Source organism: Delphinapterus leucas, chromosome 21, assembly GCF_059928025.1.
Source record: "Delphinapterus leucas isolate spDelLeu-1000000601 "Yukka" chromosome 21, BTC_Dleu_Yukka2, whole genome shotgun sequence".
Lineage (NCBI taxonomy): Eukaryota > Metazoa > Chordata > Mammalia > Artiodactyla > Monodontidae > Delphinapterus > Delphinapterus leucas.
This window is the reverse complement of record NC_143149.1, coordinates 33996052-34022619: the sequence shown is the minus strand read 5'-3', so window position 1 is coordinate 34022619 and position 26568 is coordinate 33996052. Positions and strand designations below refer to the sequence as shown.

General features: G+C 43.7%; 1 protein-coding gene across 10 annotated transcripts in view; it reads left to right on the top strand.

Annotated features, from left to right (window-relative positions):
* Positions 1 to 26568, top strand: part of SH2D4A (SH2 domain containing 4A) — a 77796-nt gene that overhangs the window by 43633 nt on the left and 7595 nt on the right. For 8 of the 10 annotated variants that reach the window (XM_089903822.1, XM_089903821.1, XM_089903823.1 and 5 more), the window contains 2 exons: positions 1076 to 1277; positions 6303 to 6433. In XM_089903822.1, coding sequence (XP_089759948.1) covers positions 1076 to 1277; positions 6303 to 6433 — 333 coding nt within the window. Of the gene's footprint in view, positions 1 to 1075; positions 1278 to 6302; positions 6434 to 6551; positions 26564 to 26568 lie in introns of those variants that run through there. The other 2 variants (XM_089903826.1, XM_089903827.1) reach the window with 2 other exon arrangements.

Sequence of the window (26568 nt, the reverse complement as noted above, 5' to 3'; positions counted from 1 at the left end):
CAACCACTGCGCCACCAGGGAAGCCCGAGAGATGTTTTAACACTAAACTATTACTCAAAGGCTACAGAGCCATCTAAACATTGAATAGCAGAAAGGTTCTCATCTAAACATTGAATGGCAGAAAGGTTCTCAATTCATCTTTGTACCATCAAAATTATGATGTATGTATATGATGAAATGGTATTTAGCTATGAAAAAATGTTTTGGAAGAGTGTTTAAAGTCCTTGGAATGTGTTTATATCTTTTTAGCTTGGAGAAGAAAAATCATTATAAAATAGTATGAAAAATATCCCTACTTAAAAATGTCTAAGTATATGAGGGAAAAGAAGTGGCAGGTTAACATATTAACATTAGTTTTCTTGGAGAGGCAGGATTCAAGGTTATTTATTGGAATTCTTCTCGTTTTTCTGTATTTTTCTCAGTTTTCAACAGTGAACGCATCTTAACTTTGTAATCAGAAGAACACATGTGTAACAGGCTGGATGTGTCAGCATCCCTTCCACACCTATGGCTCAACCCTGCCCCATTCTGAGTTAGCACTGCCCAGAGATCGTCCTCCTAGGGAGAGGCCAGTGCAGATGAAGGCAGAGCAGAGCATGTGTGAGGATGCTGGGAGGATTTGGGTTTGAAACAGGATTAGAGCTTCCGTCTGACTTGGACAAAGACACCCTAACTGCCCGGTCATCCCTTGAAGCAACAGGAGGAGAACAGGGGCGGCCGTGTTTGCAGAATGTTGGGAATTCCATCACAATGAACACCATTAAAATGACAATTTTTGTGAAGTGAAAATGTTTACCAGATCCAATCACTTATATGCAGTGAAATCTTGGTGTAATGGAAGACTTCAGGCATTTCTGTGAAATCAAACATAACAGATTCTGATCAATAATGCCTGAAGTACAGATACACTCAGTAAAGCTTATTCTTATATCCTGCATTAGGGTCTTTAATGCTAGGCATTGCTGGTGCCTGTTCATTGTTACCAGAGTCCGTTCTGTTCGCCGTCTGAGGTGCTGATTCTTCTGAACATCTCCGTGGCTCATGAGGGCCTTTCTCAAACCCACTGTTTCTCTAGTGCGAAAATCCAAGGCAGCTGATGAGAGGAGGCGCTCCCTGGCGAGACAGGCGCGGGAGGACTACAAGAGGCTGTCCCAGAGGGGGAGAGGCGGTGAGGGGCCACAGAGCCCCCCCGGCGGCCCCCAGAAGCCTCGGAGGCCCCCCCTTCCACCCAAGCCTCAGTTCCTGAGCCCTTCGGGACACCCCTGCAGACCTCTCAGGTAAGAAGCCATGTAGGTGGCTTTAAGCATAAGTGGTGAAATGGCTGATTAAAATAGATGAATTGCGTGGCCGCTGCGGGGAGAGAGCCTACTGGTGCCATTCAATCCGGCTCCACCCCTGAGTCTGTGATTCTGAGACACCTGGGCAGCCCTTCATCTCCCCTCATCTGTAAAATCCCCGCTGTGGGTACCATTAACACAGCCAGGAATTTCGTGAAGGTGCTCAGCGAGGTCCTGTGCCGCCAGCCCAGCTCACCCCCACCTGGTGACAGCCAGTGAGGGGAGGGGGGACAACTGGGGGGTCATCACAGTAGGAACCCAGGCTTGCCAGGCTTCACATCATGAGCAGAGCTACATTTCCTCTGCTCAGGATTAAAGATTTGATGATAATTCTCATTCTGGGATATACAGCCAAGCTCATAGATTGAGAATTTGGAAATTTTCTTTTTTTTTTTTAATATCTTTATTGGAGTACAATTGCTTTACAATGTTGTGTTAGTTTCTGCTGTACAACAAAGTGAATCAGCTATATGTATAAATACATCCCTATATCCCCTCCCTCTTGAGCCTCCCTCCCACCCTCCCTACCCCACCCCTCTAGGTCATCACAAAGCATTTAGCTGATCTCCCTGTGCTATGCAGCAGCTGGAAATGTTTCTTTTTTAAATGAAGACTTTATTTGGCCATGGTGGTCCCTTTGCCTCCTAGGCTGTGGGGGGAATTAGGCAGAACAATTTGTTTTGGAAAATCCCTGAATAAAACTACAGTGCAAACCCACAGCCAACATCATTCTCAATGGTGAAAAACTGAAACCATTTCCACTAAGATCAGGAACAAGACAAAGTTGCCAACTCTCACCACTGTTATTCAACATAGTTTTGGAAGTTTTGGCCACAGCAATCAGAGAAGAAAAAGAAATAAAAGGAACCCAAATCGGAAAAGAAGAAGTAAAGCTGTCACTGTTTGCAGATGGTGTGATATTATAAATAGAGAATCCTAAAGATGCCACCAGAAAACTACTAGAGCTAATCAATGAATTTGGTAAAGTTGCAGGATACAAAATTAATGCACAGAACTCTCTTTCATTCCTATGCACTAATGATGAAACATCTGAAAGAGAAATTAAGGAAACGCTCCCATTTACCATTGCAACAAAAAGCATAAAATACCTAGGAATAAACCTACCTAAGGAGGCAAAAGACCTGAATGCAGAAAACTATAAGACACTGATGAAGGAAATTAAAGCTGATACAAACAGATGGAGAGATATACCATGTTCTTGATTTGGAAGAATCAACATTGTGAAAATGACTATACTACTCAAAGAAATCTACAGATTCAAGGCAATCTCTATCAAACTACCAATGGCATTTTTCACAGAACTAGAAAAAAAATTGCACAATTTGTATAGAAACACAAAAGACCCCCAAATAGTTAAAGCAATCTTGAGAAAGGAAAATGGAGCTGGAGGAATCAGGCTTCCTGACTTCAGACTATACTGCAAAGCTACATTAATCAAGACAGTATGATACTGGCACAAAAACAGAAATATATATCAATGGAACAGGTAAGAAAGCCCAGAGATAAACCCACGCACGTATGGTCACCTTATCTTTGATAAAGGAAGCAAGAATATACAATGGAGAAAAGACAGCCTTTTCAGTAAGTGGTGCTGGGAAAACTGGACAGCTACAGTTGAAATTAGAATGAAATTAGAACACTTCCTAACACCATACACAGAAATAAACTCTAAATGGATTAAAGACCTAAATGTAAGGCCAGACACTATAAAACTCTCAGAGGAAAACATAGGCAGAACACTCTATGACATAAATCACAGCAAGATCCTTTTTGACCCACCTCCTAGAGTAATAGAAATAAAAACAAAAATAAATGAGACCTAATGAAACTTAAAAGCTTTTGCACAGCAAAGGAAACCATAAACAAGACAAAAAGACAGCCCTCAGAATGGGAGAAAATATTTGCAAACGAAGCAACTGACAGAGGATTAATCTCTAAAATATACAAGAGGCTTATGCAGCTCAATATCAAAAAAGCAAAAAACCCAATCCAAAAATGGGCAGAAGACCTAAATAGACATTTCTCCAAAGAAGATATATGGATTGCCAACAAACACATGAAAGGATGCTCAATATCACTAATCATTAGAGAAATGCAAATCAAAACTACAAAGAGGTATCACCTTACACCGGTCAGAATGGCCATCATCAAAAAATCTACAAACAATAAATGCTAGAGAGGGTGTGGAGAAAAGGGAACCTTCTTGCACTGTTGGTGGGAATGTAAATTGATACAGCCACTATGGAAAACCATATGGAGGTTTTTTAAAAAAGTAAAACTACCATACGACCCAGCAATCCCACTACTGGACATATACCCTGAGAAAGCCATCATTCAAAAAGAGACATGTACCACAATATTCATTGCAGCACTATTTACAATAGCCAGGACATGGAAGCAACCTAAATGTCCATCGACAGATGAATGGCTAAAGAAGATGTGGCACATATATACAATGGAATAGTACTCAGCCATAGAAAGAAACAAAATTGAGTTATTTGTAGTGAGGTGGATGGACCTAGAATCTGTCATACAGAGTGAAGTTAGTAAGAAAGAGAAAAACAAATACTGTATGCTAACACACATATATAGAATCTAAAAAAAAAAAAAAGGTTCTGAAGAACCTATGGGCAGGACAGGAATAAAGATGCAGACGTAAAGAGTGGACTTAAGGACACAGGGAGGGGGAAGGGTAAGCTGGGACGAAGTGCGAGAGTGGCATGGACATATATACACTACCAAATGTAAAACAGATAGCTAGTGGGAAGCAGCCGCATAGCACAGGGAGATCAGCTCGGTGCTTTGTGACCACCTAGAGGGGTGGGATAGGGAGGGTGGGAGGGAGACTCAGGAGGGAGGGAATATGGGGATACATGTATACATATAGCTGATTTACTTTGTTATACAGCAGAAACTAAAACAACATTGTAAAGCAATTATACCCCAATAAAGATGTTAAAAGAAAAAAGAAAAATGCAGTGATATCACAGCAGAAACCCCCATCCCTTATCTTCACTAAATATAAAATTATTTTCTCCTGGTTATTGCTATTACATGATTTTTTTCATATTCTGGTGTGGAGAAAGATGATATTTAAAATGACCAAGAGAAATCAAATATTGATTTAATGAAACACAACTGTCTAAATCCTTTTCCTCTGAAATAAAAACTAAAAATCCTTCTCTGTTAGGAGTATGGAAAAATAAAAAACAAAGATCTCCTTTTGTGTGGGGTCAGTAGTTATCTTCAGGGCTTTTTCCTAATGGGGATTCTGTCCTCAGAGGAAGCAGGAGGTGGACCATTTCCTCTTCTATGCTTATTTATACTTACTCAGTTGAAAGGTTCCATCTGGGGACTTGGGGACCAGCACTAACTGACCATGTTCTACAGAGTGACAGTTTGGGGAACGATTTTTTCCTTATGACAACAAGAGAGGCCCCTTAACGTTGTGCCTGGGGCACGGAGTGTGAACTCCTGCGCAGGTGCCTCCCACATCCGAGCCTGTCACTGTGTCGGGCCGCAGGTCCCCGCAGGCTATGTGCCTCTCCAGGCTCCTCCAAGGGTGGAATACAGCTTGTCATACACCCACAGTATTTTTAGAGCACAACTTATGTGACTGACAGCAATGAAGGTGCCGTTTTTTTTTGTTTTTTTTTTGCGGTACGCGGGCCTCTCACTATTGTGGCCTCTCCCGTTGCGGAGCACGGCTCTGGACGCGCAGGCTCAGCGGCCATGGCTCATGGGCCCAGCCGCTCCACGGCATGTGGGATCTTCCTGGACCAGGGCACGAACCCGTATCCCCTGCATCGGCAGGCGGACTCTCAACCACTGTGCCACCAGGGAAGCCCTGAAGGTGCCTTTTAATGAGGGTTTTAAGATGATGTTTTAAGCTCCAGTAGCTCATTTTTTCCAACTTAAGCCACTTGCATGAAGTGCTTTTTTGTGAGGCTGTCCTTGGAGTTTCTGCTTTACCTCCAAAGATTTCCCGAAGAAAAGAGCCTAATCTGAAGGCCGGGAGGAGAACTTAACATGTAATCTCATGTGTGTGCAGTGTCTGCTCCCTTGGAAAGTCAAGTATTATAAGCTGTTTTCTCCAAAATGCTATGTATGTATGTACATGCATGTACATCACGTGTATATATCTGACATGTATGTCACATGTAACTCCTGGTAGCATGTGTTACCATAAAAAGCATAAAGAACGCAATTTACATGGCAGGATATTCCGGTAGCTCATCCAAACTCGTTGTTTTTACATTGAATTCTGCTCAGAATTTGTGGGCCTGGAACTTGGGAATACATTTGTTACACTGCAGTATTAGTTTTTATAGTGGAAATTGACTTAAGTTCTGCTACTGAATTTATTTCAAATCCATTCTGCTGCCTGTATCTTTCTCTTAACCTATCTTCAAACACTCCTCTTGCTTTTACTTTTTATTTCTGAGACTGCCTTTTAGCAGAACTCTTCAAAGTATGGGAGAGAAGGAAGCAAGTCAGAGAGGTTAGTGGCAACAGAAAGATGAGGAAATTGATGAAAGTGTTAGGGAGAAAGTTTATTCTATTGCATCTGGTTTCCTCCTTTTGCAAGTACATGCTCTCCAGGAAAATATGGCTGGGGGTGTATTTCACTTTTAATGCTCACCTTGTCAAATTTTAATTAATGGAGCTTCTCATTCATATTAAAAATGAATTAAAATCTGTGTGTCGGTACAGCAGCAGCTCATGGCTAGCCTGCAGGACTGGAAGGGCAGGTGACAGATCTGCTCCCTTCTATTCCCTGCCCTGAAGGAACCGTGTGACAGCCGTGCACAGGGTCACACCCCGTGAGCTCAGCTGCGAGGCCAGATCTTCAGACGTGTTATACTCTCTGCATGTGTGTGTGATTTTTGAAAGCATTATTTTCCAATAAGTTGAATCTAACTTGAAACCCTTCATGAATGTCAGAAACCAGGCAGTGTCAAGGCCAGCGTCCCGCTCGGCCCATGGGGACATCGTGCGCTGGTTCCGGGAGGAGCAGCTCCCGCTGCGGGCCGGCTACCTGGGCACCTCGGACAGCATCGCCCCATGGTTCCACGGTGAGTGCACTGCCCCGCCCCTGGTAGTGGGTGAGCCGGCTCGGCCTCCAGGCATGCAGGGTCAGGGCTGCCTTTCACCTGAGCTGCCCCCGAAGAGGCTCTGACCTTGTTCTCACAGAGCAGCTTTTCCCGGCTTTCTCAGGGAGCTGCAGTCTCACAACCAGAGGCCCACGCCACGGTGGCTCCCAGCACGGGGGTGTTTCATCACCCCGGACGGACACCACCACATTGTAAAGCAATTATACTCCAATAAAGATGTTAAAAGAAAAAAGAAAAATGCAGTGATATCACAGCAGAAACCCCCATCCCTTATTTTCACTAATTATAAAATTATTTTCTCCTGGTTATTGCTATTACATGATTTTTTTCATATTCTGGTGTGGAGAAAGATGATATTTAAAATGACCAAGAGAAATAAAATATTCATTTAATGAAACACAACTGTCTAAAGCCTTTTCCTCTGAAATAAAAACTAAAAATCCTTCTCTGTTAGGAGTATGGAAAAATAAAAAACAAAGATCTCCTTTTGTGTGGGGCCAGTAGTTATCTTCAGGGCGGAGGGAAGGCAGGCCCCTTGGGACAGCCCCAGATGGCAGCGCTATCATCCGTCCCCCACCCAGGGAGGGGCTGGTGTGGCCTCTGTGGGTGGCCGGAAGGTCTCGGGCTGAGTGACCTTGAGCAGATCATCGTTCTCCGCAGTGATTCCGTTTATCTGAGCCTCACTTTCCTCATCTGTTAAGTGAAGGGGTGGGACTTAAAAGTTGACCCATGCGGTTAAGGCTGCGAAGTAGGTCTGTTGGGGGCTGAGCAGAGGTCAGCTCGTAAAGCACGTCTTCATTCGACCCTCGAAGCTAGGCTCATCCAAGACGTCTGTTTACCCAGCGCCTGCCTCACCGACCTCTCCGTTTCTTGAACTTCAAGAGAAGGAGGTGGCTTCCTGCCTCGATTGGCTTCCACGAGGTCTGTGGTTGGGTTGGACTCACTGGTCCCGTAGACAACAAAAGCTTTTTTTTTTTTGGTCGCACGGTGCGGCACGCTGGATCTTAGTTCCCCAACCAGGGATTGAACCCGTGCCCCCTGCAGCGGAAGCACGGAGGGTTGACCACTGGACTGTCAGGGAAGTCCCAACGACAGCTTTAAGACAGAGATCACATCCTCTCATGGAACACACTTGTCCTAATGGGTATCTCGGTTTGAGTTATGTTTAAGGCTACTCTCTTTTCAGTAGGATCGTCTCACACATAAATAAAGCCACAAAAACAAGCTCCCAAACACACAGCATGGCAAACTCCTCTAAAAAGAACCACGTTATCTGCGGTAGGCTCATTGCCAAAGGGCTGCCTTTACAGGTACAGCACAGCAGCCTAGTTTTCCTGGAAAGTGCATGTTCTTTGGCGATTTAGGTTTTGTAATTGTCCATCCCCAGAGGAGCCCCCCAGCCCAGCCCTCCCGGGACTAGGTCCTTCCTTTCCATTCTGCTCTGAAGACACTGGGGGAAAGAGTGACGACAGCATCAGAAGATGAATAGAAAGAACATGGTCAGTGACCCGTCTGTCATGGTCAACTCCGCTGCCCCACATTGCCTGTTTTTTTTTTCCTTTTTAAGATAAGCAGTGAGGAAATCAGCCACTTTGTAGCTTCTGTGTCACTGGGCAGAAGATGCTGTCATCCCTGATTGAAAGGGTGGTAGCTTTTTTAACAGCAGGGAGTGAGAAATTCAAAGTGTTGGTGTTATTAAAAATCCTGATACTTCAATGGGCAGATCTGTTTGAAACAGTTGCTACAAGCTAGGAAGACACAGTCGGACTAAAAATCTAGTTGAAGCTTTGGTTAAAAAATAAGACTCTTGAGTTTTACATATAATTTATTAATTGTTATTGAGTTATTTTCATTTATACAAACATCATAGTTATAAACAAAGCAAATAATATGATACAATAAAATAAGGTAATATAAATAAATACACAGCCAGGTAGTCAATGTAAATCATTATCTTCAGTTTTAAGAAGACAAAATTTCACATTTCTATCACAAAGAGAAGATGGATCACATCTTATCTTTTGGAAATATAATTGTTTATTTATCAGGAAGCCTGTTTTGAAATAGCGGCATGGAAGCTCTTCTTTATTGGTTTGCCATATTCCATTCATTGTCATGCACTCCTTTAATCACCCTTCCTAAATTACCCTCCTTTAATCACCCTTCCTAAATTACTGTTTTGGCCACCTAATCTTCCACCCCACAGAAGTTTCTATTTCACCCCTTTCTCTTAATTAGCTTTGGGTAAGGATGGGGCTGGGTAGGAGGAGACCAGGGAAGTGAGGGCTGCTGGGCCTTTGGCTTGTGGGGTGGGTGGAAGCTGCATGCTGTTGGTGAGACAGGAACCCAGGAGGATGCAGGGACTTAGGGGAGGGGGACCGTGCACTCGTTTGGGATATGATGAGTTTGAATGTTTTGGGGGGCCGTTGTGTGAAAGTATCCATTTGGCAATCAGATTAATGGGTCAACCCTCGAGATAATAGTGGATCGTTAGCCCATAATTAAAAGCATGGAGGGGATGAGACTTTCCAGGGGTGAGTTGGGAAGATGGTAAGAGAGGAAGACCAGGCACAGAACCTGAGGGAGTGCCAGCCACCACTCAGCGCAGTGGCAGAGAGGAGCAGAGACCCCCCCCATCTCTGTCCCAGGCTTGGTGGGTCCGAAACCTGCTGGGCAGGCCAGCCAGAGGGAGAATGGCCAGATTGGTGGCTCAGATCCAGAGGCTGTCCACCCCCTGGCAGATTCTTTCTTGCTCAGGGAAGGTCAGTCTTTGTCCTGTGAAGGCTTTTAACTGATTAGATGAGGCCCACCCACATTATGGAGGATTTTCTCTCCTCGTTTAAACATGATTTTTCTTTTCTTTCTTTCTTTCTTTCTTTTTTTTTTTTTTTTTTTGGCTGTACTGTGTCTTCATTGCTGCACGTGAGTTTTCTCTAGTTGTGGGGGCTACTCTGTTGCGGTGCACGGGCTTCTCATTGCAGCAGCTTGTCTTGTTGTGGAGCACGGGCTCTAGGCACGCAGGCTTCAGTAGTTGTGGCTCATGGGCTCAGTAGTTGCTGCTCACGGCTCTAGAGTACAGACTCAGTAGTTGTGGCACATGGGCTTAGTTGCCCTGTGGCATGTGGGGTCTTCCCGGACCAGGGATCAAACCCATGTCCCCTGCATTGGCAGGCAGATTCTTAACCACTGGACCACGAGGGAAGTCCCTAAACATGATTTTTCTAATTATGAAATATTTTAAACAAGAACAGTACAGAGGGAAATATATCTAGTGCCAGTGATGAAACATGTTATAGCTACTCTCCAGATACAGTGAATGTTAAAAACCATATTTACTTCACATCTGCTTTTATTAAGAAATAAATCCTGACAGAGAGAATTAAGGATCCTTTTTTATTCCCTTTTTGATTCTGTTTCATTCTCTCCTTCCCAATGGGTGAGCCACTCTTCTGAAGCTGTCCTTTCCATCCATATTTTATACTCTTATTATATATATGCATACCTGTGTGTTTCTATAAAATATATTTTAAAAATATAAAACATAGGTATATGTATGTTTCTATAAAACAGAATATTGTGTTTAACGTTTACATGGGTATCATGTTATAGACATTCTTCTGCAACGTGTGTTTTCTCTCAACATTATGTTATCTGGGTTTTTCTTTGTTTATAAATGTAGACTGGCTCATTCATTTTACCTGTAGTGCAGTGTTATATGATATATGTTATTTAAATATTTATAATACACACACTATAAAACACATAATGCTTTATTTGTGTTTAACGATGATATATATTTTATTACACACACATATCATTATTCATTCATCCCTTCTCCTACATTTGGTACATTTTATTGCTATTGCAGAAAATGATGTGGTATACACCCTGAACATGTCTCATTGTAGACATTCATGATAATTTCTTCAGGGTATACATCTAGAAGTGGAAATGCTGGGAGGTAGGGTATGTGCATCTTTAATTATATTAAATATTGCCAAATGCCTTCCAAAGTGATTATACAAAGTTATACTCCCACCAGCTATACCTGAGAGTTTTTCTTCCTATATACTTGACATACGTGGTATTGCCAGACTTCTTTGTTAATCTAACAGCCTGCGGTGGAACCACCTTAATTCAATTAGCATTGATTTGTTGTCCAGTTAGCCTTTTTTAAATTAGTTTATAAAGAATTTATTTTTCCAATTCTTACATTAATTTCCATGAAAAGCCTTATATTTACTTCTTTATTGGTTAAAAAAATCAAATATTATTCACCATGATATTTTTTAATGTACTATTTTTTTAACATCTTTATTGGAGTATAATTGCTTTATGTTGTTGTTAGTTGCTGCTGTGTAACAAAGTGAATCAGCTATACTTATACATATATACCCATATCCCCTCCCTCTTGTGTCTCCCTCCCACCCTCCCTATCCCACCCCTCTATGTGGTCACAAAGCACGAGCTGATCTCCCTGTGCTATGCTGCTGCTTCCCACTAGCTATCTGTTTTACGTTTGGTAGTGTATATGTGTCCATGCCACTCTCTCACTTTGTCACAGCTTACCCTTCCCCCTCCCTATGTCCTCAAGTCCATTCTCTACATCTGAGCCTTTATTCCTGTCCTGCCCCTAGTTTCTTCAGAACCATTTTTTTTTTAGAGTCCATATATATGTGTTAGCATACGGTATTTGTTTTTCTCTTTCCGACTTACTTCACTCTGTAGGACAGACTCTAGGTCCATCCACCGCATTGCAGATAACTCAATTTCATTTCTTTTTATGGCTGAGTACTATTCCATTGTATATATGTGCTACATCTTCTTTATCCATTCATCTGTCGATGGACATTTAGGTTGCTTCCATGTTCTGGCTATTGTAAATAGTGCTGCAATGAACATTGTGGTGCATGTCTCTTTTTGAAAGATGGTTTTCTCAGGGTATATGTCCAGTAGTGGGATTGCTGGGTCATATGGTAGTTCTATTTTTAGTTTTTTAAGGAACCTCCATACTGTTCTCCATAGTGGCTGTATCAATTTACCTTCCCACCAACAGTGCAAGAGGGTTCCCTTTTCTCCACACCCTCTCTAGCATTTATTGTTTGTAGATTTTTTAACTTTTTTTTTTTTTTTTTTGCTGTACGCGGGCCTGTCACTGTTGTGGCCCCTCCCGTTGCGGAGCACAGGCTCCGGACGCGCAGGCTTAGCAGCCATGGCTCACGGGCCCAGCCGCTCCATGGCATGTGGGATCCTCCCAGACTGGGGCACGAACCTGTGTCCCCTGCATCGGCAGGCGGACTCTCAACCACTGCCCCACCAGGGAAGCCCTGATGATGGCCATTCTGACCGGTGTGAGGTGATACCTCTTTGTACTTTTGATTTGCATTTCTCTAATAATTAGTGATGTTGAGTGTCTTTTCATGTGCCTCTTGGCCATCTGTATGTCTTCTTTGGTGAAATGTCTATTTAGGTCTTCTGCCCATTTTTTAATTGAATTGTTTGTTTTTTTGATATTGAGCTCCATGAGCTGTTTATATATTCTGGAGATTAATCCTTTGTCCATTGTTTAATTTGCAAATTTTTCTCCCATTCTGAGGGTTGTCTTTTCATCTTGATTATGGTTTCCTTTGCTGTGCAAAAGCTTTTAAGTTTCATTAGGTCCTATTTGTTTAATTTTGTTTTTATTTCCATTTCTCTAGGAGGTGGGTCAAAAAAGATCTTGCTGTGGTTTATGTCAAAGAGTGCTTTTCCTATGTTTTCCTCTAAGAGTTTGATAGTGTCTGGCCTTACAAGTCTTTAATCCATTTAGAGTTTATTTTTGTGTATCATGTTAGGGAGTGTTCTAATTTCATTCTTTTACATGTAGCTGTCCAGTTTTCCCGACACCACTTATTGAAGAGGCTGTATTTTCTCCATTGTATATTCTTGCCTCCTTTGTTGTAAATTAGGTGCATGGGTTTATCTCTGGGCTTTCTATCCTATACCATTGATCTATATTTCTGTTTTTGTGCCAGTACCATACTGTCTTGATTACTGTAGCTTTGTAGTATAGTTTGAAGTCAGGGAGCCTGATTCCTCCAGCTCCGTTTTTCTTTCTCAAGGTTGCTTTGGCTATGTGGGGTCTTTTGTGTTTCCCTACGAATTGTAAAATTTTTTGTTCTAATTGTATGAAGAATGCCATTGGTAGTTTGATAGGGATTGCTTTGGGTAGTATAATAATTTTCACAATATCGATTCTTCCAATCCAAGAACATGGTGTATTTCTCCATCTGTTTATGTCATCTTTGATTTCTTTCATCAGTGTTTTATAGTTTTCCGAGTACAGTCTTTTGTCTCCTTAGTTAGGTTTACTTCTAGGTATTTTCTTGTCTTTGTTATGATGGTAAATGGGATTGTTTCCATAATTTCTCTTTCTGATGTTTTGTTGTTAGTGTATAGGAATGCCAGAGATTTCTGTGCATTAACTTTGTATCCTGAAACCTTACCAAATTCATTGATTAGTTCTAGTAGTTTTCTGGTTGCATCTTTAGTACTTTCTATGTATAGTATCATGTCATCGGCAAACGGTGAGAGTTTTACTTCTTCTTTTCCAATTTGGATTCCTTTTATTTCTTTTTCTTCTCTGATTGTCATGGCTAGGACTTCCAAAACTATGTTGAATAAGAATGGCGAGAGTGAACATCCTTCTCTTGTTCCTGATCTTAGTGGAAATGCTTTCAGTTTTTCACTATTGAGTATGATGTTTGCTGTGGGTTTGTCATATATGGCTTTTATTATGTTGAAATAGGTTCCCTCTATGCCCATTTTCTGTAGAGTTTTTATCATAAATGGGTGTTGAATTTTGTCAAAAGCTTTTTCTGTATCTATTGAAATGATCATATGGTTTTTATTCCTTAACTTGTTGATATGGTGTATCACATTGATTGATTTGCATATATTGCAGAATCCTTGCATCCCTGGGATAAATCCCACTTGATCATGGTGTATGATCCTTTTAATATGTTGTTGGATTCTGTTTGCTACTATTTTGTTCAGGATTTTTGCTTCTATGTTCATCAGTGATATTGGTCTATAATTTTCTTTTTTTGTGATGTCTTTTTCTGGTTTTGGTATCAGGGTGATGATGGCTTCATAGAATGTATTTGGGAGTGTTTCTCCCTCTGGAAATTTTTGGAAGAGTTTGAGAAGGATCATTGTTAGCTCTTCTCTAAGTGTTTGATAGAATTTGCCTGTGAAACCACCTGGTCCTGGAATTTTGTTTGTTGGAAGATTTTTAATTACAGCTTCAATCTCATTACTTGGAATAGGTCTGTTTATATTTTCTAATTCTTCCTTGTTCCATCTTGGAAAATTGTACCTTTCCAAGAATTTGTCCATTTCTTCATGTTTGTCCATTTTATTGGCATATAGTTGTTTGTAGTAGTCTCTTATAATCCTTTTTATTTCTGTGGTATCAGTTGTGATTTCTCCCTTTTCATTTCCAATTTTATTGATTTCAGTCCTCTCCCTTTTTTTCTTGATGAGTCTGGCTAAGGGTTTATCAATCTTGTTTATCTTCTCAAAGAATCAGCTTTTAGTTTTATTGATCTTTGCTATTGTTTTCTTCATTTCTATTTCATTTATTTCTGCTCTGATCTTTATGATTTCTTTCCTTCTACCGACTTTGGGTTTTCTTTGTTCTTCTTTCTGTAGTTGCTTTAGGTGTAGGGTTAGATTGTTTATTTGAGATTTTTCTTGTTTCTTGAGGTGAGATTGAATTGATATAACTTCTCTCTTAGAACTGTTTTTGTTGCATCCCATAGGTTTTGGGTCATTGTGTTTTTGTTGTCATTTGTTTCTATGTATTTTTTTTTTAAGTTTTTACTTTCCTTCAATGATGATAATAGCTACTCTTTTTTTAAAATTATTAATTAATTAATTTATTTTGGCTGCATTGGGTCTTCATTTCTGTGTGAGGGCTTTCTCCAGTTGCGGCAAGCGGGGGCCACTCTTCATTGTGGTGCTTGGGCCTCTCACTATCATGGCCTGTCTTGTTGCGGAGCACAGGCTCCAGACGTGCAGGCTCAGTAGTTGTGGCTCACAGGCCTAGGTGCTCCACGGCATGTGGGATCTTCCCAGACCAGGGCTTGAACCTGTGTCCCCTGCATTAGCAGGCAGACTCTCAACCACTGTGCCACCAGGGAAGCCCTATGTATTTTTTTATTTGTTCGATTTCTTCAGTGATCTCTTGGTTATTTAGTAGTGCAGTGTTTAGCCTCCATGTATTTGTGGTTTTTACCGTTTTTTCCCTGTAATTGATTTCCAATCTCATAGGCACTGTGGTCAGAAAAGATGCTTGATATGATTTCAATTTTCTTAAATTTACTGAGGCTTGATTTGTGACCCAGGATGTGATCTATCCTGGAGAATGGTCCGTGTGCACTTGAGAAGAAAGTATATTCTGCCACTTTTGGGTGGAATGTTCTATAAATATCAATTAAATCTATCTGGTCTATTGTGTCATTAAAGCTTCTGTTTCCTTATTTATTTTCTGTTTGGAGGATCTGTCCATTGGTGTAAGTGGGGTGTTAAAGTCCCCTACTATTATTGTGTTACTGTTGATTTCCCCTTTCATGGTTGTTAGCATTTGCCTTATGTATTGAGGTGCTCCTAAGTTGAGTACATAAACATTTATAGTTGTTATATCTTCTTCTTGGATTAATCCCTTGATCATCATGTAGTGTCCTTCCTTATGTCTTGTAACAGTCTTTATTTTCAAGACTATTTTATCTGATACGAGTATTGCTACTTCAGCTTTCTTTTGATTTTCATTTGCATGGATTATCTTTTTCCATCCCTTCACTTTCAGTCTGTATGTGTCCCTAGGTCTGAAGTGGGTCTCTTGTAGACAGCATATATATGGGCTTGTTTTTGTATCCATTCAGCCAGTCTGTGTCTTTTGGTTGGGGCATTTAGTCCATTTACATTCAAGGTTATTATCGATATGTATGTTCCTAGTACCATTTTCTTAATTGTTTTGGGTTTGGTTTTGTGGGTCTTTTTCTTCTCTTGTGTTTCCCGCCTAGAGAAGTTTCTTTAGTATTTGTTGTTAGTTTGGTGGTGCCGAATTCTCTTAGCTTTTGCTTGTCTGAAAAGCTTTTGATTTCTCCATCGAATCTGAATGAGATCCTTGCCAGGTAGAGTAATCTTGGTTGTAGGTTTTTCTCTTTCATCATTTTAGGTATATCCTGCCACTGCCTTCCGGCCTGCAGAGTTTCTACTGAAATATCAGCTAGTAACCTTATAGGGATTCCTTTAAATGTTATTTTTTGTTTTTCCCTTGCTGCTTTTAATATTTTTTCTTTGAATTTAATTTTTGTTAGTTTGATTAATATGTGTCTTGGTGTGTGTTATCTAGGGTTTATCCTATATGGGACTCTCTGTGCTTCCTGGACTTGGGTGACTATTTCCTTTCCCATGTTAGGGAAGTTTTCAACTATAATCTCTTCAAATATTTTCTCAGACCCTTTCTTTTTCTCTTCTTCTTCTGGGACCCCTGTAATTTGACCCCTGTAGTGCATTTAGTGTTGTCCCAGAGGTCTCTGAGATTGTTTTCAATTCTTTTCATTCTTTTTTCTTTATTCTTCTCCTCAGCAGATATTTCCACCATTTTGTCTTCCAGCTCACTTATTTGTTCTTCTGCCTCAGTAATTCTGTTATTGATTCCTTCTAGTGTATTTTTCATTTATTGTATTGCTTATCTCTGTTTGTTTGTTCTTTAGTTCTTCTAGATCTTTGTTAAACATTTCTTGTATTTTCTCAGTCCATGCCTCCATTCTATTTCCGAGATTCTGGATCATCTTTATTATCATTACTCTGAATTCTTTTTCAGGTAGATTGCCTATTTCCTCTTCATTTTTTTGGTCTTGTAGGTTTTTACCTTGCTCCTTCATCTGTGGCATATTTTTTTGCATCTCATTTTTTTCCCCTTTGTTTTATGACTGGGATTGTGTTCCTGTCTTACTGGTTGTTTGACCTGAGGCTTCCAACACTGCATTTTGTAGGCTGTTTGGTAGAGTTGGGTCTTGGTGCTAAGATGAGGATCTCTGGAAGACCTCACTCCGATGAATATTCCCTGGGGTCTGAGGTTCTCTGTTAGTCCAGTGGTTCGGACTCGGAGCTCCCACCCCAGGAGCTTCCACCCAACCCCCAGCTCATGAACCAAGATCCCGCAAGCCTCACTGGGTGGCAAAAAAAAAAAAAAAAAATGTAAAAAGTAAAATTAGACTAGGAAACTAACAGCTGTTAGTCTTGACTCCACCCTGTAATTTATTTTTATATATGATATGTGGTATAGAGGCTTGATTTATCCTTTTTCATACGAGTGGCCAGTTGTCCCAACATCATTCCTTAAATAGTCCTTCCTTTCTCCACTGATTTGTAATGTTTTAAAACTCTCGTTGGGATTTTTAATGGAATTGCATTGAACTTGTAGATTAATTTGGAGAGGCAATTGCCATCTTTATGTTATCATATCTTTCCGCCCATGAACATGGTAAATGTCTCCTTATATTTCTTTTTAAATCATTAAATAAATTCCCCATACATGACATGCACTTTAAAGAAAGCAAACCAGACTTTAGTTGTATGTACTTATATTTTTTGTTTCTATTTTGAAAGAGATTTTTAAAATTATATATTGGTTGTTGGTGGTGTAAAGAAGTTATGTTTTTATATATTGATCTTGAGTCCAGTAACACTGTTGACCTCTTATTAATTCTACTGTCAGAGTATTCTGTTGGAGCTATATTTCGAGGGCTAACATGGGCCAAGCATTGCACTGTGCTCTTGAAGAAGGTAACTTTCATTCCCACTCCATAGAAGAAGAACCCAGGAAATAAGATGGTAGGTTCTTTCCTCACCTGTGGTGGCAGAGGCAGCATTCACACCCAGATCTATTTGACTTCAAAGCCGCAGTGTGTCTGCACTAGGACAAGTGAGAACACCTATGTGGTGCTTTTTATTAACCTGTGAAGTTTAAATCAGTGAAGAGTAATACCACAGAGATGTGCTTCTCTGATAAATGAACGAGGTCACTCAGTTTCACAGTCAGTGGTGAAATGGGAGTGTCAAAGAGACCTCATTCAGTTATGTCTTGCCCCATCCCTACCTCTGAGAATAAGGGAAAAGCACGCTTTTGTCTGGACACTGTTTTGCTCACTTCCAGGTGGGATTCCAAGAAGCAGTTATTTGACATACAAATGTTCCAAAGCCACAGGGTTTGGAGTAACAGACGTGCAGTCTTATTATGATTGTGGCAGTAGTTACCCAACTGTATGCGTTTGTCAGAATTGATCTACAGCCACTTAAAATTGGTGAATTTTACTGTACGTAAATGATATCTCAAACTGATTTTAAAAAATTTAATGCCCCAAAGCAGCACAGAGTTTTCTTAGCTCCTAGCTCGGAAAGGTAGTATGGTGCAGGCTTAGTACCAGACTCCAAGATGGATCACTGGGTTTCAGTTGTGTTTTCTCCTCTGTAAATGTCTACACCACGGCATTGTTTTCTAAGTAAGTCAGCTGACGTGACGTGCGTGAAGTGCTTAGGGCCTGGTGCAGTGTTTCTGTTGTAAGCAGAACCGATCAGTTTCCTATTGGAAGTTCGCACCTCCTGTCCTCCCTGCCTTTCTGTTCCTCATCACCCTCACCCCACCACAAAGTACTGTCTTGAGTAGCAGCATCACATACGAGGAAGAGGCAGCACTTCAACAAAATAGATCTTAATTACTGCCAAAACCGTCCTACGCTGTTTCCTCAGGTATTTACTTAGGGCCTGTCCTTTAAAAGCCTAGAGCCCAGGAGGTCACCCCAGAAGGTGACAGTAATTTGGAAGGACCAACGGACAGCCACCCCACAAACGGGATAAAGCTGTGTGGAAAGTTCAGCATAACAAGCAGTTAGGGTTGAGCGTGGGGTTAGGAGGGAGGTGTGGCGAGATGGCAGTGAGTCCTAGGGTCACTGAAGCAGTGTCTTCTCTTTTCTAGATTTATAATTTTCTTAGTGTAATTGTTAAGTCTATTTGGTTTTGTTTCCTTAAGAGGGATTGTTTTCTTCTCTGTTCCTCACTGCTTATCTCCTCACATGCTTGTGTTGAGTTCAGGACTGTCTTGACCCTCAAATATGATCCTTGTTTTTATCCATTTCATTCTTGTGTGTGGCCACCCTATTAGAGCGCCTTTTGGTCTGGACCGTTTGTGCAGTTGGTGATAAGTGTTGGGGAGCCTTCCTGGCCAAACTTAACACCCCTCTGAGCAAAGTCATTTCACTCATTCTGTTTCCTGCTGTGAGTCTTCAATGTGGGTAGATATGTAATTAATCGTACCACTTCTTGGAGAAAAGGGCCAAGGAATAAATAAAACTGAAGTTTGAAGGTCCATCCAGAAACCCACAGACCCATTTCTTCATTCCGTCCATTTTCCTACTCCTGTTAAATACGCAACAGTGTCAGGAGCTTAGGAACCAGCAGGAACTAGGAGTGGGAAGGTGGGAAAAAGATAGAAGTAAATGTATAAACAGATTTCTGATTTAGGAAATTTCTAATTACTTCTGTTGTTGTTAGATAATTCACATGCTTGCTTTATGCATCAACAGCTGATCATTATTCCTCTGAAATGTAATTTATGCTTCCTATCCAAAATTGGAAATGCTTAGACTGTTGATGAAATATTTCCACCTGATTTATTTCTTGTGGATGTCTTTGCTGTCGTGGCATATGATCAAACGTGCCCTCCAAATGCTTTACATTTTTTTAAAACTTTACATTTTAAGCTACTTAAAAAGCAAATCCTTTTAACATCCATGGGCTACCAACACAGTTCATACTGCAACTATTTTGATTCTTTCCATATTTGCTACACCCTCCAAATTTTCGTCCTCCATTGGGAGTAAATCCTGTCCATTTCTGTGGAGGCAGTTATTCTCTGGAACTTAAGTTCCCTAGAGATGATTGTCCAGGAGGAGTCCTGTGTCTTTGTCTTCCCAGTGTTACCGAGTCCAAGCTCATACTGCTCAGGGCATGACAGGCCGATACATTGAGAGATGAGGTGTTGGGGCAGAGAAGAGTAACTTTATTCAGAAAGCCAGCAGACTGAGAAGATGGTGGACTAGTGTCCCAAAGAACCATCTTACCTGAGCTAGAATTCAGGCTTCTTTTACACTAAAAGGGGAGGTGGTGTGCTTCTTGGTGTCAGAATCCTTTGTTCTTGCAGCTGTCCACATAGGTCAGGACGTTCACATAGGTCAGGTCACAACAAGACAAAGGTTATTCTCTGTTCTGCAACTTTTTATCTCTATATGAATGGAAAGCATTGTACCTTTAAAGGTCAGGCCTTGAGAATGGGCTACCCTGTATATTTCAGGATATAGGCAGCATTCTTTTTTACAAAGGTGCAGAGCCTGTATGACTAAGCACAGGCCACAGAGCTCAAAGGTTAGAGCTAAAGGAATAGGTCCAATATGGAGTCAGGTTTGTTCTTCTCCATTATACCTGCAGTGTGCCATCCAGGCTCCATCAGCACAGTCCTCCAGGGCTGAGTGTATATACCTGGATGGGTTGCATTGAGAAAGTCTCACAGAAGCCTCCCTAGATTTCTTTCAGGATAAAACCTTAATTAACCTGGAAACTGGCATCCATAAGCGATAATCTGTCCTTCAGCTATTTTGCTGAGGAGTGGAGATTTCTTAATTGGGGGGCCATCAAAATTCTACTCATCTCTCACAAAGGGATTTTTCAAGCTTCTGTCTTAAGCACAAATTACTGATTTGTGTGACTTTTCAAAGTCACCCAAATGTATTCACCCTGCCTCACTTACATCTATGATTCGGCTACCTCATGGAGTGGAAGAGGCTGTGGTCGGAAGCAGGAGGATGTCGGTGCCTGTGCATGGCAGTGATCTCGCAGAGGCAGCAGGGAGTGGTGGCGTGAAGCGAGATCTTAGTTCCCTGCCCAGAAACTGAACCTGGGGAGCCTGGCTGAAAACCAGGAATCCAAGCCACCACACCCCTGGCTCTTGCCCGCAGTGAAAAATGCATTTCTCACAGAGGCAAAAACTGTAAAAACAGGCACAAAGTTTATTATTAGAGACACAGCACAGCAAGTGGGAGAGCACACAGGGAAACAGTTTGTTTAGTTAAGACAGAAACAAGGCAGAGATGCACACCCAGAGAGAACGGGTGTGGGCGTCCTCCCTAATGAGGAGTGCAGTAAAGAGGCGGTGAAGTCACTTATACAGGGCAGTTCTTCTGGATCTCTGTTCACCTCTGACCAATTATCTGGTTTCTTTCTCCGCACCTGCCCTGCCCTAGGGCCCTCCCTAACACGTGTGTGCGCAACTTTTTTCCAAGATGGATTCCAGCCCAGAGGCCTATGGGACGGCCTTAGCATCACCCATTATGGGGTAGTGCCCCCTCCTTTTTGACCCCCAAGGAGGCTTTCTGCACATGTGCAGCATCTCCCTTGCCCCAAGGGTGGGACATATGTGACCTCTTGATCCTTTACCCAAACAAAGTTTAGCCCCTCTCTGTTCCTGCCACGGCTGTTATCTTCAGGCATCCACAGGAGACAGTCGGGCCATCTACACTGTTTCTGTTGTCACTTCCATTGCGGAGAGCAAACAGGAGGCTGATTTTAAATGTCTAACCTAGAACCCATCATTCTCCTGTCTCAGGAAATGCAAACAGAAGACTAGTCTGGCCTGAGGCCCACTTTTTCCTGCCCGCTGAAATGTAAACGGGAGGCCAGTTGTAAATGTGTGGCTTGGGGCCCACCTATCTCCAGCCTCTGCAGGGGAGGGCACGGGGAAGCCCTGACCTTGGGAGGGACCAGGAGGGCCTGAGCCACGAGCCCTGGGAGTCACTTCCGTTCAGCATCAAAGCTTCATCTACAATGAGGCATCCAAGCACTTTGTCCAAATTATTCTCTGCGGTTCTCCTATGTGCCTGTGTAGTGTTAGTTCAGATTTCTGAAATACCTGAAGATGAAACATAAAGAGGTGAAAGCTACAGTATTTATTCAGATTTGAGAAGAGCTGTCTTTTCTGCAGCGAATACTACACATTGCTGTTTTTCTGGGAGACCCTGGCTTTTCTCATAAATTACCCAGGGCTTAGTATGTTCTTCCAATAATGCCGAGAACAGTCCATTAACCACAAACCCTCTCTTCCTTGAGTTTTTCAAATGATGCAATTGGGTCCTCACCCTGACGCTGCTGGCCACCGGGGTCAGGGCCTGCCTGCACTCGGAGCCTCACACTTCCCATCACTGACGCCCTCGGCTCTGGGCTTGCGGTTTCCACTGTGGTCTTGGAGGGACCTCGGAGGCAAGAGAGAGGGCAGTGAGTGGGTCCCACCAAGGGGAGTGGCTCTGCTTGGGGGTTTACTTGGGATGCGTTTCTGGAAAGGGGCATTCTACTCTTTAGAGAAGTAGCTTTAAGTCCACGCTTTTGTTGTCAGACTTTCTTTGTCACGTGCCTTGTGTCCTGGACTTCTGCTGCCACAGCCAGAGCAGGCTAGACGCTGCTTCTTGAGCCGGTGTGGGTAGGCGAGCACGCTGGCGACAAGCGCAACTCTGGGGCCTGGCCGCCTGTGCTCAGCTCCCGGTCCCCCACCAACCGGCTGTGTGGCCTCAGCAAGTCGCACGACTCCTGCACTTGACTCTCATCAGTCTGATGCAGATAACGACGTTACCTGCCTCCCAGGGCTGGTCTGAACAAGGTACAATACATAAAGTACTTAGAACTGTGTGTGATGCATACTCAGGCCTGGTTAGTAAGTGTTAGCCATGGTGATGAAGTGAGAACAAACGATGTAATTTTAACCTTTGAATTATTAAGGAAACATTATGAATAATACTTTAAGAGCTCTGACCGTTTTTCCTCATCCCTAAGGTGCCTGAGACGTCAAGGGTGAATGTCAGCATTCCTTCTACACAGAGGACCAGGGCAGGACCCAGAGCTCTCTGAATGTGCTTCCTTTACATACTGCAGGGTCAGAGAGTGTAAAGTAGGAAGGAGCTCTCTCCCAAGCTTAAGACTCCCTGGGGATAACGTGTACACTCGCAGTCTGCAGGGCTCTGCCTGGAAGAACCGACATGCCCGCCGGGGACAGGTGTTCTGGATGGGGGTGTGTGATCCTGGCCTCGGGTCAGGCACCTGGTCCAGCCAGCACTCCGGGCCCACCCGAGAGACCTTACGCATGTCAGGAACTCTGCAACACGGGCCTTCCCGTTTGTCCTTGAAAGGCAGTGACAGTGCCTCTTCCTCAGGCCACCGTGAGGATTAAATGAGGGAAGGCACACCTGGAGAAGTGCCAGGCAGACACAAAGAACCCTCAGTGCTGTTGTTATTGGGTTATCTTTCATCTGGTTATTAAACACAGCTTTTCCAGACACTGGAAGCAGGTCACACAGATGTACATGTATCAGCAGAGCTAGACCTAGCGGTGCCTTGGAGAAACATGAGTGCACCCCTTGTCCCCATGGTAACAGTTCTAAGACCAGAGGTAGTGGTTGCTAGAAGTGTCCTAGAGAAAGAAGTAAGACAAAATTATTCGTTAGACCTTTTCTGGGCATCCTGAGTGGCAGGTGCTGAGGCTGTGAAAATAAATAAGGAGTGGTAGCTGCCCGCTCGTTGCTCACGCGGTGGAGCAGGGAGACACAAAGCAGAATGTGCCGTGGTCCCCTCAGAGCTGTGGACGGCGCTTGCCCAGGTGGAGGTCGGGCCAGGTGAGCCCTTGGAGAGGCTGAGTGAGTGCTCACCGGGCCTGGTGGACCCTGAGCCTCAAATTGCTCAGGGAGAGATGAGAACGCTTCATGCTGTTGGGCTGAATCTTGGAGAATACGGAGGAAGGGCCGGCAAAGGGCATCCCATTTACCTGCCCTCCTTCTGTAGGGGAGTCGCTGTCACTTGGCTTTCCAGTGAGGGTCCTGCGGGGGTTTCTGAGTTGTTTCAGGTCTCCTGGGGTCCATTTATCATCTCCTGTGCAAAAACAGTTTTCCTGGGCCTGGCCTGGAGCGCTAAACCTACACTCACAGGGGTTTAGGGCTGTGCTCTCCGATATGGAGCCACTAGCCATGCCTGGCTCTTTACATCAAAATTAATTAAAATTAACACTTGAGTCCCTCAGTAACATGTCAGGTGCTCAGTAGCCACACATGACCGGCACAGACAACATTTCCATCGTCACAGAAAGTTCTGTTGAATAGGACTGTTCTTGAGGGCGCCGGGCGTCACGCAGACGACCGGGACAAGTGGGACCTTTCTCTCTGCTCCCCTCCAAGCCGGGGGTCCAGGCTCTCGGGAGCTTAGCCCCTTCCCCTGGCACAATGCCCTCTGCTGTCCCCCGGGCCACCGCCGTTCTGCCCCACCCGGCCTGGATTCAGCTCCAAAATAGACCGCTGGGTGAAGAGCTGGTTCATTTCAAAAAACTGGTGAAGCAGAAGGAAGCTTTTATGTATCCGTTTCCACTAGTGCGGAGATCCTTCTATGCTCTCAGACAGGTTTGGTTCTTGTGTGAGGAGAGCTGGTGGGAGGGAGGTGGCCTGGAGGTGTCACAGCCTCAGGGACTGGAGGAAGGCCACTCACTGCTCTAGAATTAATTTCTTAAGAGTTGTGCGTGGGACACGAGTCCGTGGTGATTAATATCTGATGCCGGACTTTGGCATTGCATTCAAGAGCTCCCTTTACGGGGGAGCTTGACAGTGACCTCAGTCAGGCCTCCCTGAAGGCACCCGCTGCCCTCGATGGAATCGTGAGAAACTGTCCATCGACCTGTATCACAGGTGCACCAAGAGAGCATGCCCTTCAGGCGTGGTGACCCAGTTGTAAAGCAAAAAGAACACAGCCTAGTCCCCGTAGCATTCACCTTCTGCACCTGCCGTGGGTACCACCGAGTGGAAGGAGGCCCCATTAGGACCAAGTTCTGGTGTCTCTGGAGGTGAGACAGCACCAGGACTTGTGTGTAATGAGGAATAGTTACAGACTGGGAGGCTCTCGGATGGTTTGATTTACAGCTAATATATGACCTGATTTTAGGAGGAATTTGCCTTATTCTGGTTATAATTTTCCAGAATAGCTTTCATTTTAGGAATCCAAATCCATCTTGATAAAATCCAGACATTATACATTATAACATCTGTCCCATCTGTTGAAGTAATCTGGAATCTCAGAGTCAGCCTGTCAGTAAGTCGGGGAGGGGAGAGAAATCTTTTCAGAATGAGCCCCTCAGCTCGATTCTGAAGTCAGTGAAAAATACCCCTGGTTTCAGAGACAGACCCAGAGTCTTCAAACCTTGGTCTCCTGCAGGCCCCGGGCAGGCTGGTCACCTGTGGCCTTGGTTCAGCCTCCGGTTGCCCTCCGTGGGACCGGTGTGTGCAGAAGGTACAACAGGCAGACAGAAGCGGTCGTAGCTGGGGGAGCTCACCTGGGCGTCACTTGGGCACCTGATGCGGACACCCAGCAGCTGACCCAGGGGATCCTCACGGTCACGGTGCCTGCCGTGTCCAGTGGCTCAGTCTCACTGGGGAAGGGCAGGAAGGTGACTGGAGAGGACAGAGAAGGTGCCCCGTGGGGCAGGGACACAGCAGAGCTGGGGCCAGAGGAGAGGCAGCAGGCTCATTTCCTGTCCAGCGCCCCGACTCCCACCCCCATCCTGGCGTCGCCCTGGGGCTGAGCCTCACGCACCGGGACGTGCAGGTGCGGGCCCTGCAGGGGGGGACGGGGCAGGAGGCGGGCCGGTCAGCTGGTCTCGGCGGGGGGAGAACAGCGGATTTCCAGTCCTCCCTTTATTAAACGTCTGCTTACAAAAGAGAACATAGAAACAGTTTTAGTTTAGGCTTCACCCTGGATAATTAGGTTTAATTCTCAATTAACTTTACCACCTTTAGTCATGTTAGACTAAAGGGCTGTGATAATCCATTGCCTTTCCACCAGGAGGTTTTCTGGGTTTTCCTGATAACGATACTGAGGACCAGCATGGGAGAAGGCAGGGGGTCCCATCTGCTGATGCTGGAAAGGGCACAGAGAACGCTGCTCCCCAGGTCAGAGGTCAGAGTCGCTCACCGCCCTCACCACCCTGCCAAGACGTGTCTGTGCGCTTTCTGGCTGTCTCATCACATTGCTGGTTCATCTGAAGAATTACACTAGGCGTGAGAAGGGGAACCGGGAATACGAGTCAGACGTCATGAGTGTGGACTCATTGGGGGAAAGGCCGGTCTGAATCAGTAAGAATTCATGAGGCATCCAAACTATACACATGTATACATAGGTGTATAAAACTCATGTGTATATATATGAAGGGTTTCACTCTTTTGAATGTATGTGAAGACATAAATATTAATAGATAAGCATATATATACCCATGTACATGCATATACCTATGTATCTACCTTCATTCCTGTAAATGAAGCATCATTTAGGAGTAGCCACAGCAGAGGGCACTGGGTAGGCCTGGGCCCATCCTGGTTCTGTCACTAACTTGTTGACACCTGACCAGGATGTCCACCTTCAGCACTGACGGCATTTGGGGCCGGATCACTCTTTGTAGTGAGGCTGTTCTGTTCACGGTGGGAGGTTTAGCATCATCCCCGCCTCAACGAACTGGAGGAAAGTAGCCCCCCACCCAGGACAACCAAAAATGTCTCAAGACATTTCCAGACATTGCCCTGGGTGAGAACTACCGTTCCAGATCAAGCAGGATCATTCCCAGGCCACAGAGTCCCCATCAGTCAACTGGGGAGAGCTCACCCTCCCAGGACGACCGTCAAGGGTCTGACGACACTCAGAAGCCACCTGACGCCTGTGCTGTTGTCAGTGGGTGTGCGAGTGGAAATGTGTTCTGAGGGGTAAACGTTTCAGCTCTTGTTTATACTATCCATTTGCTTATGTAACCTACCCCGGCCCAGTCACCAAATACCAGATGACGAATGATACTATACCGTATTCCTAAGAAGTTCAAACTGGACTTAAACTTGCTCAGATTTTTATTAGCTTTATCCACACAGCTGCGTTTAACAGAGGGGAGTTTTGGAAATGATTTGGCTGAAACACCTCTTCTTTCCCAC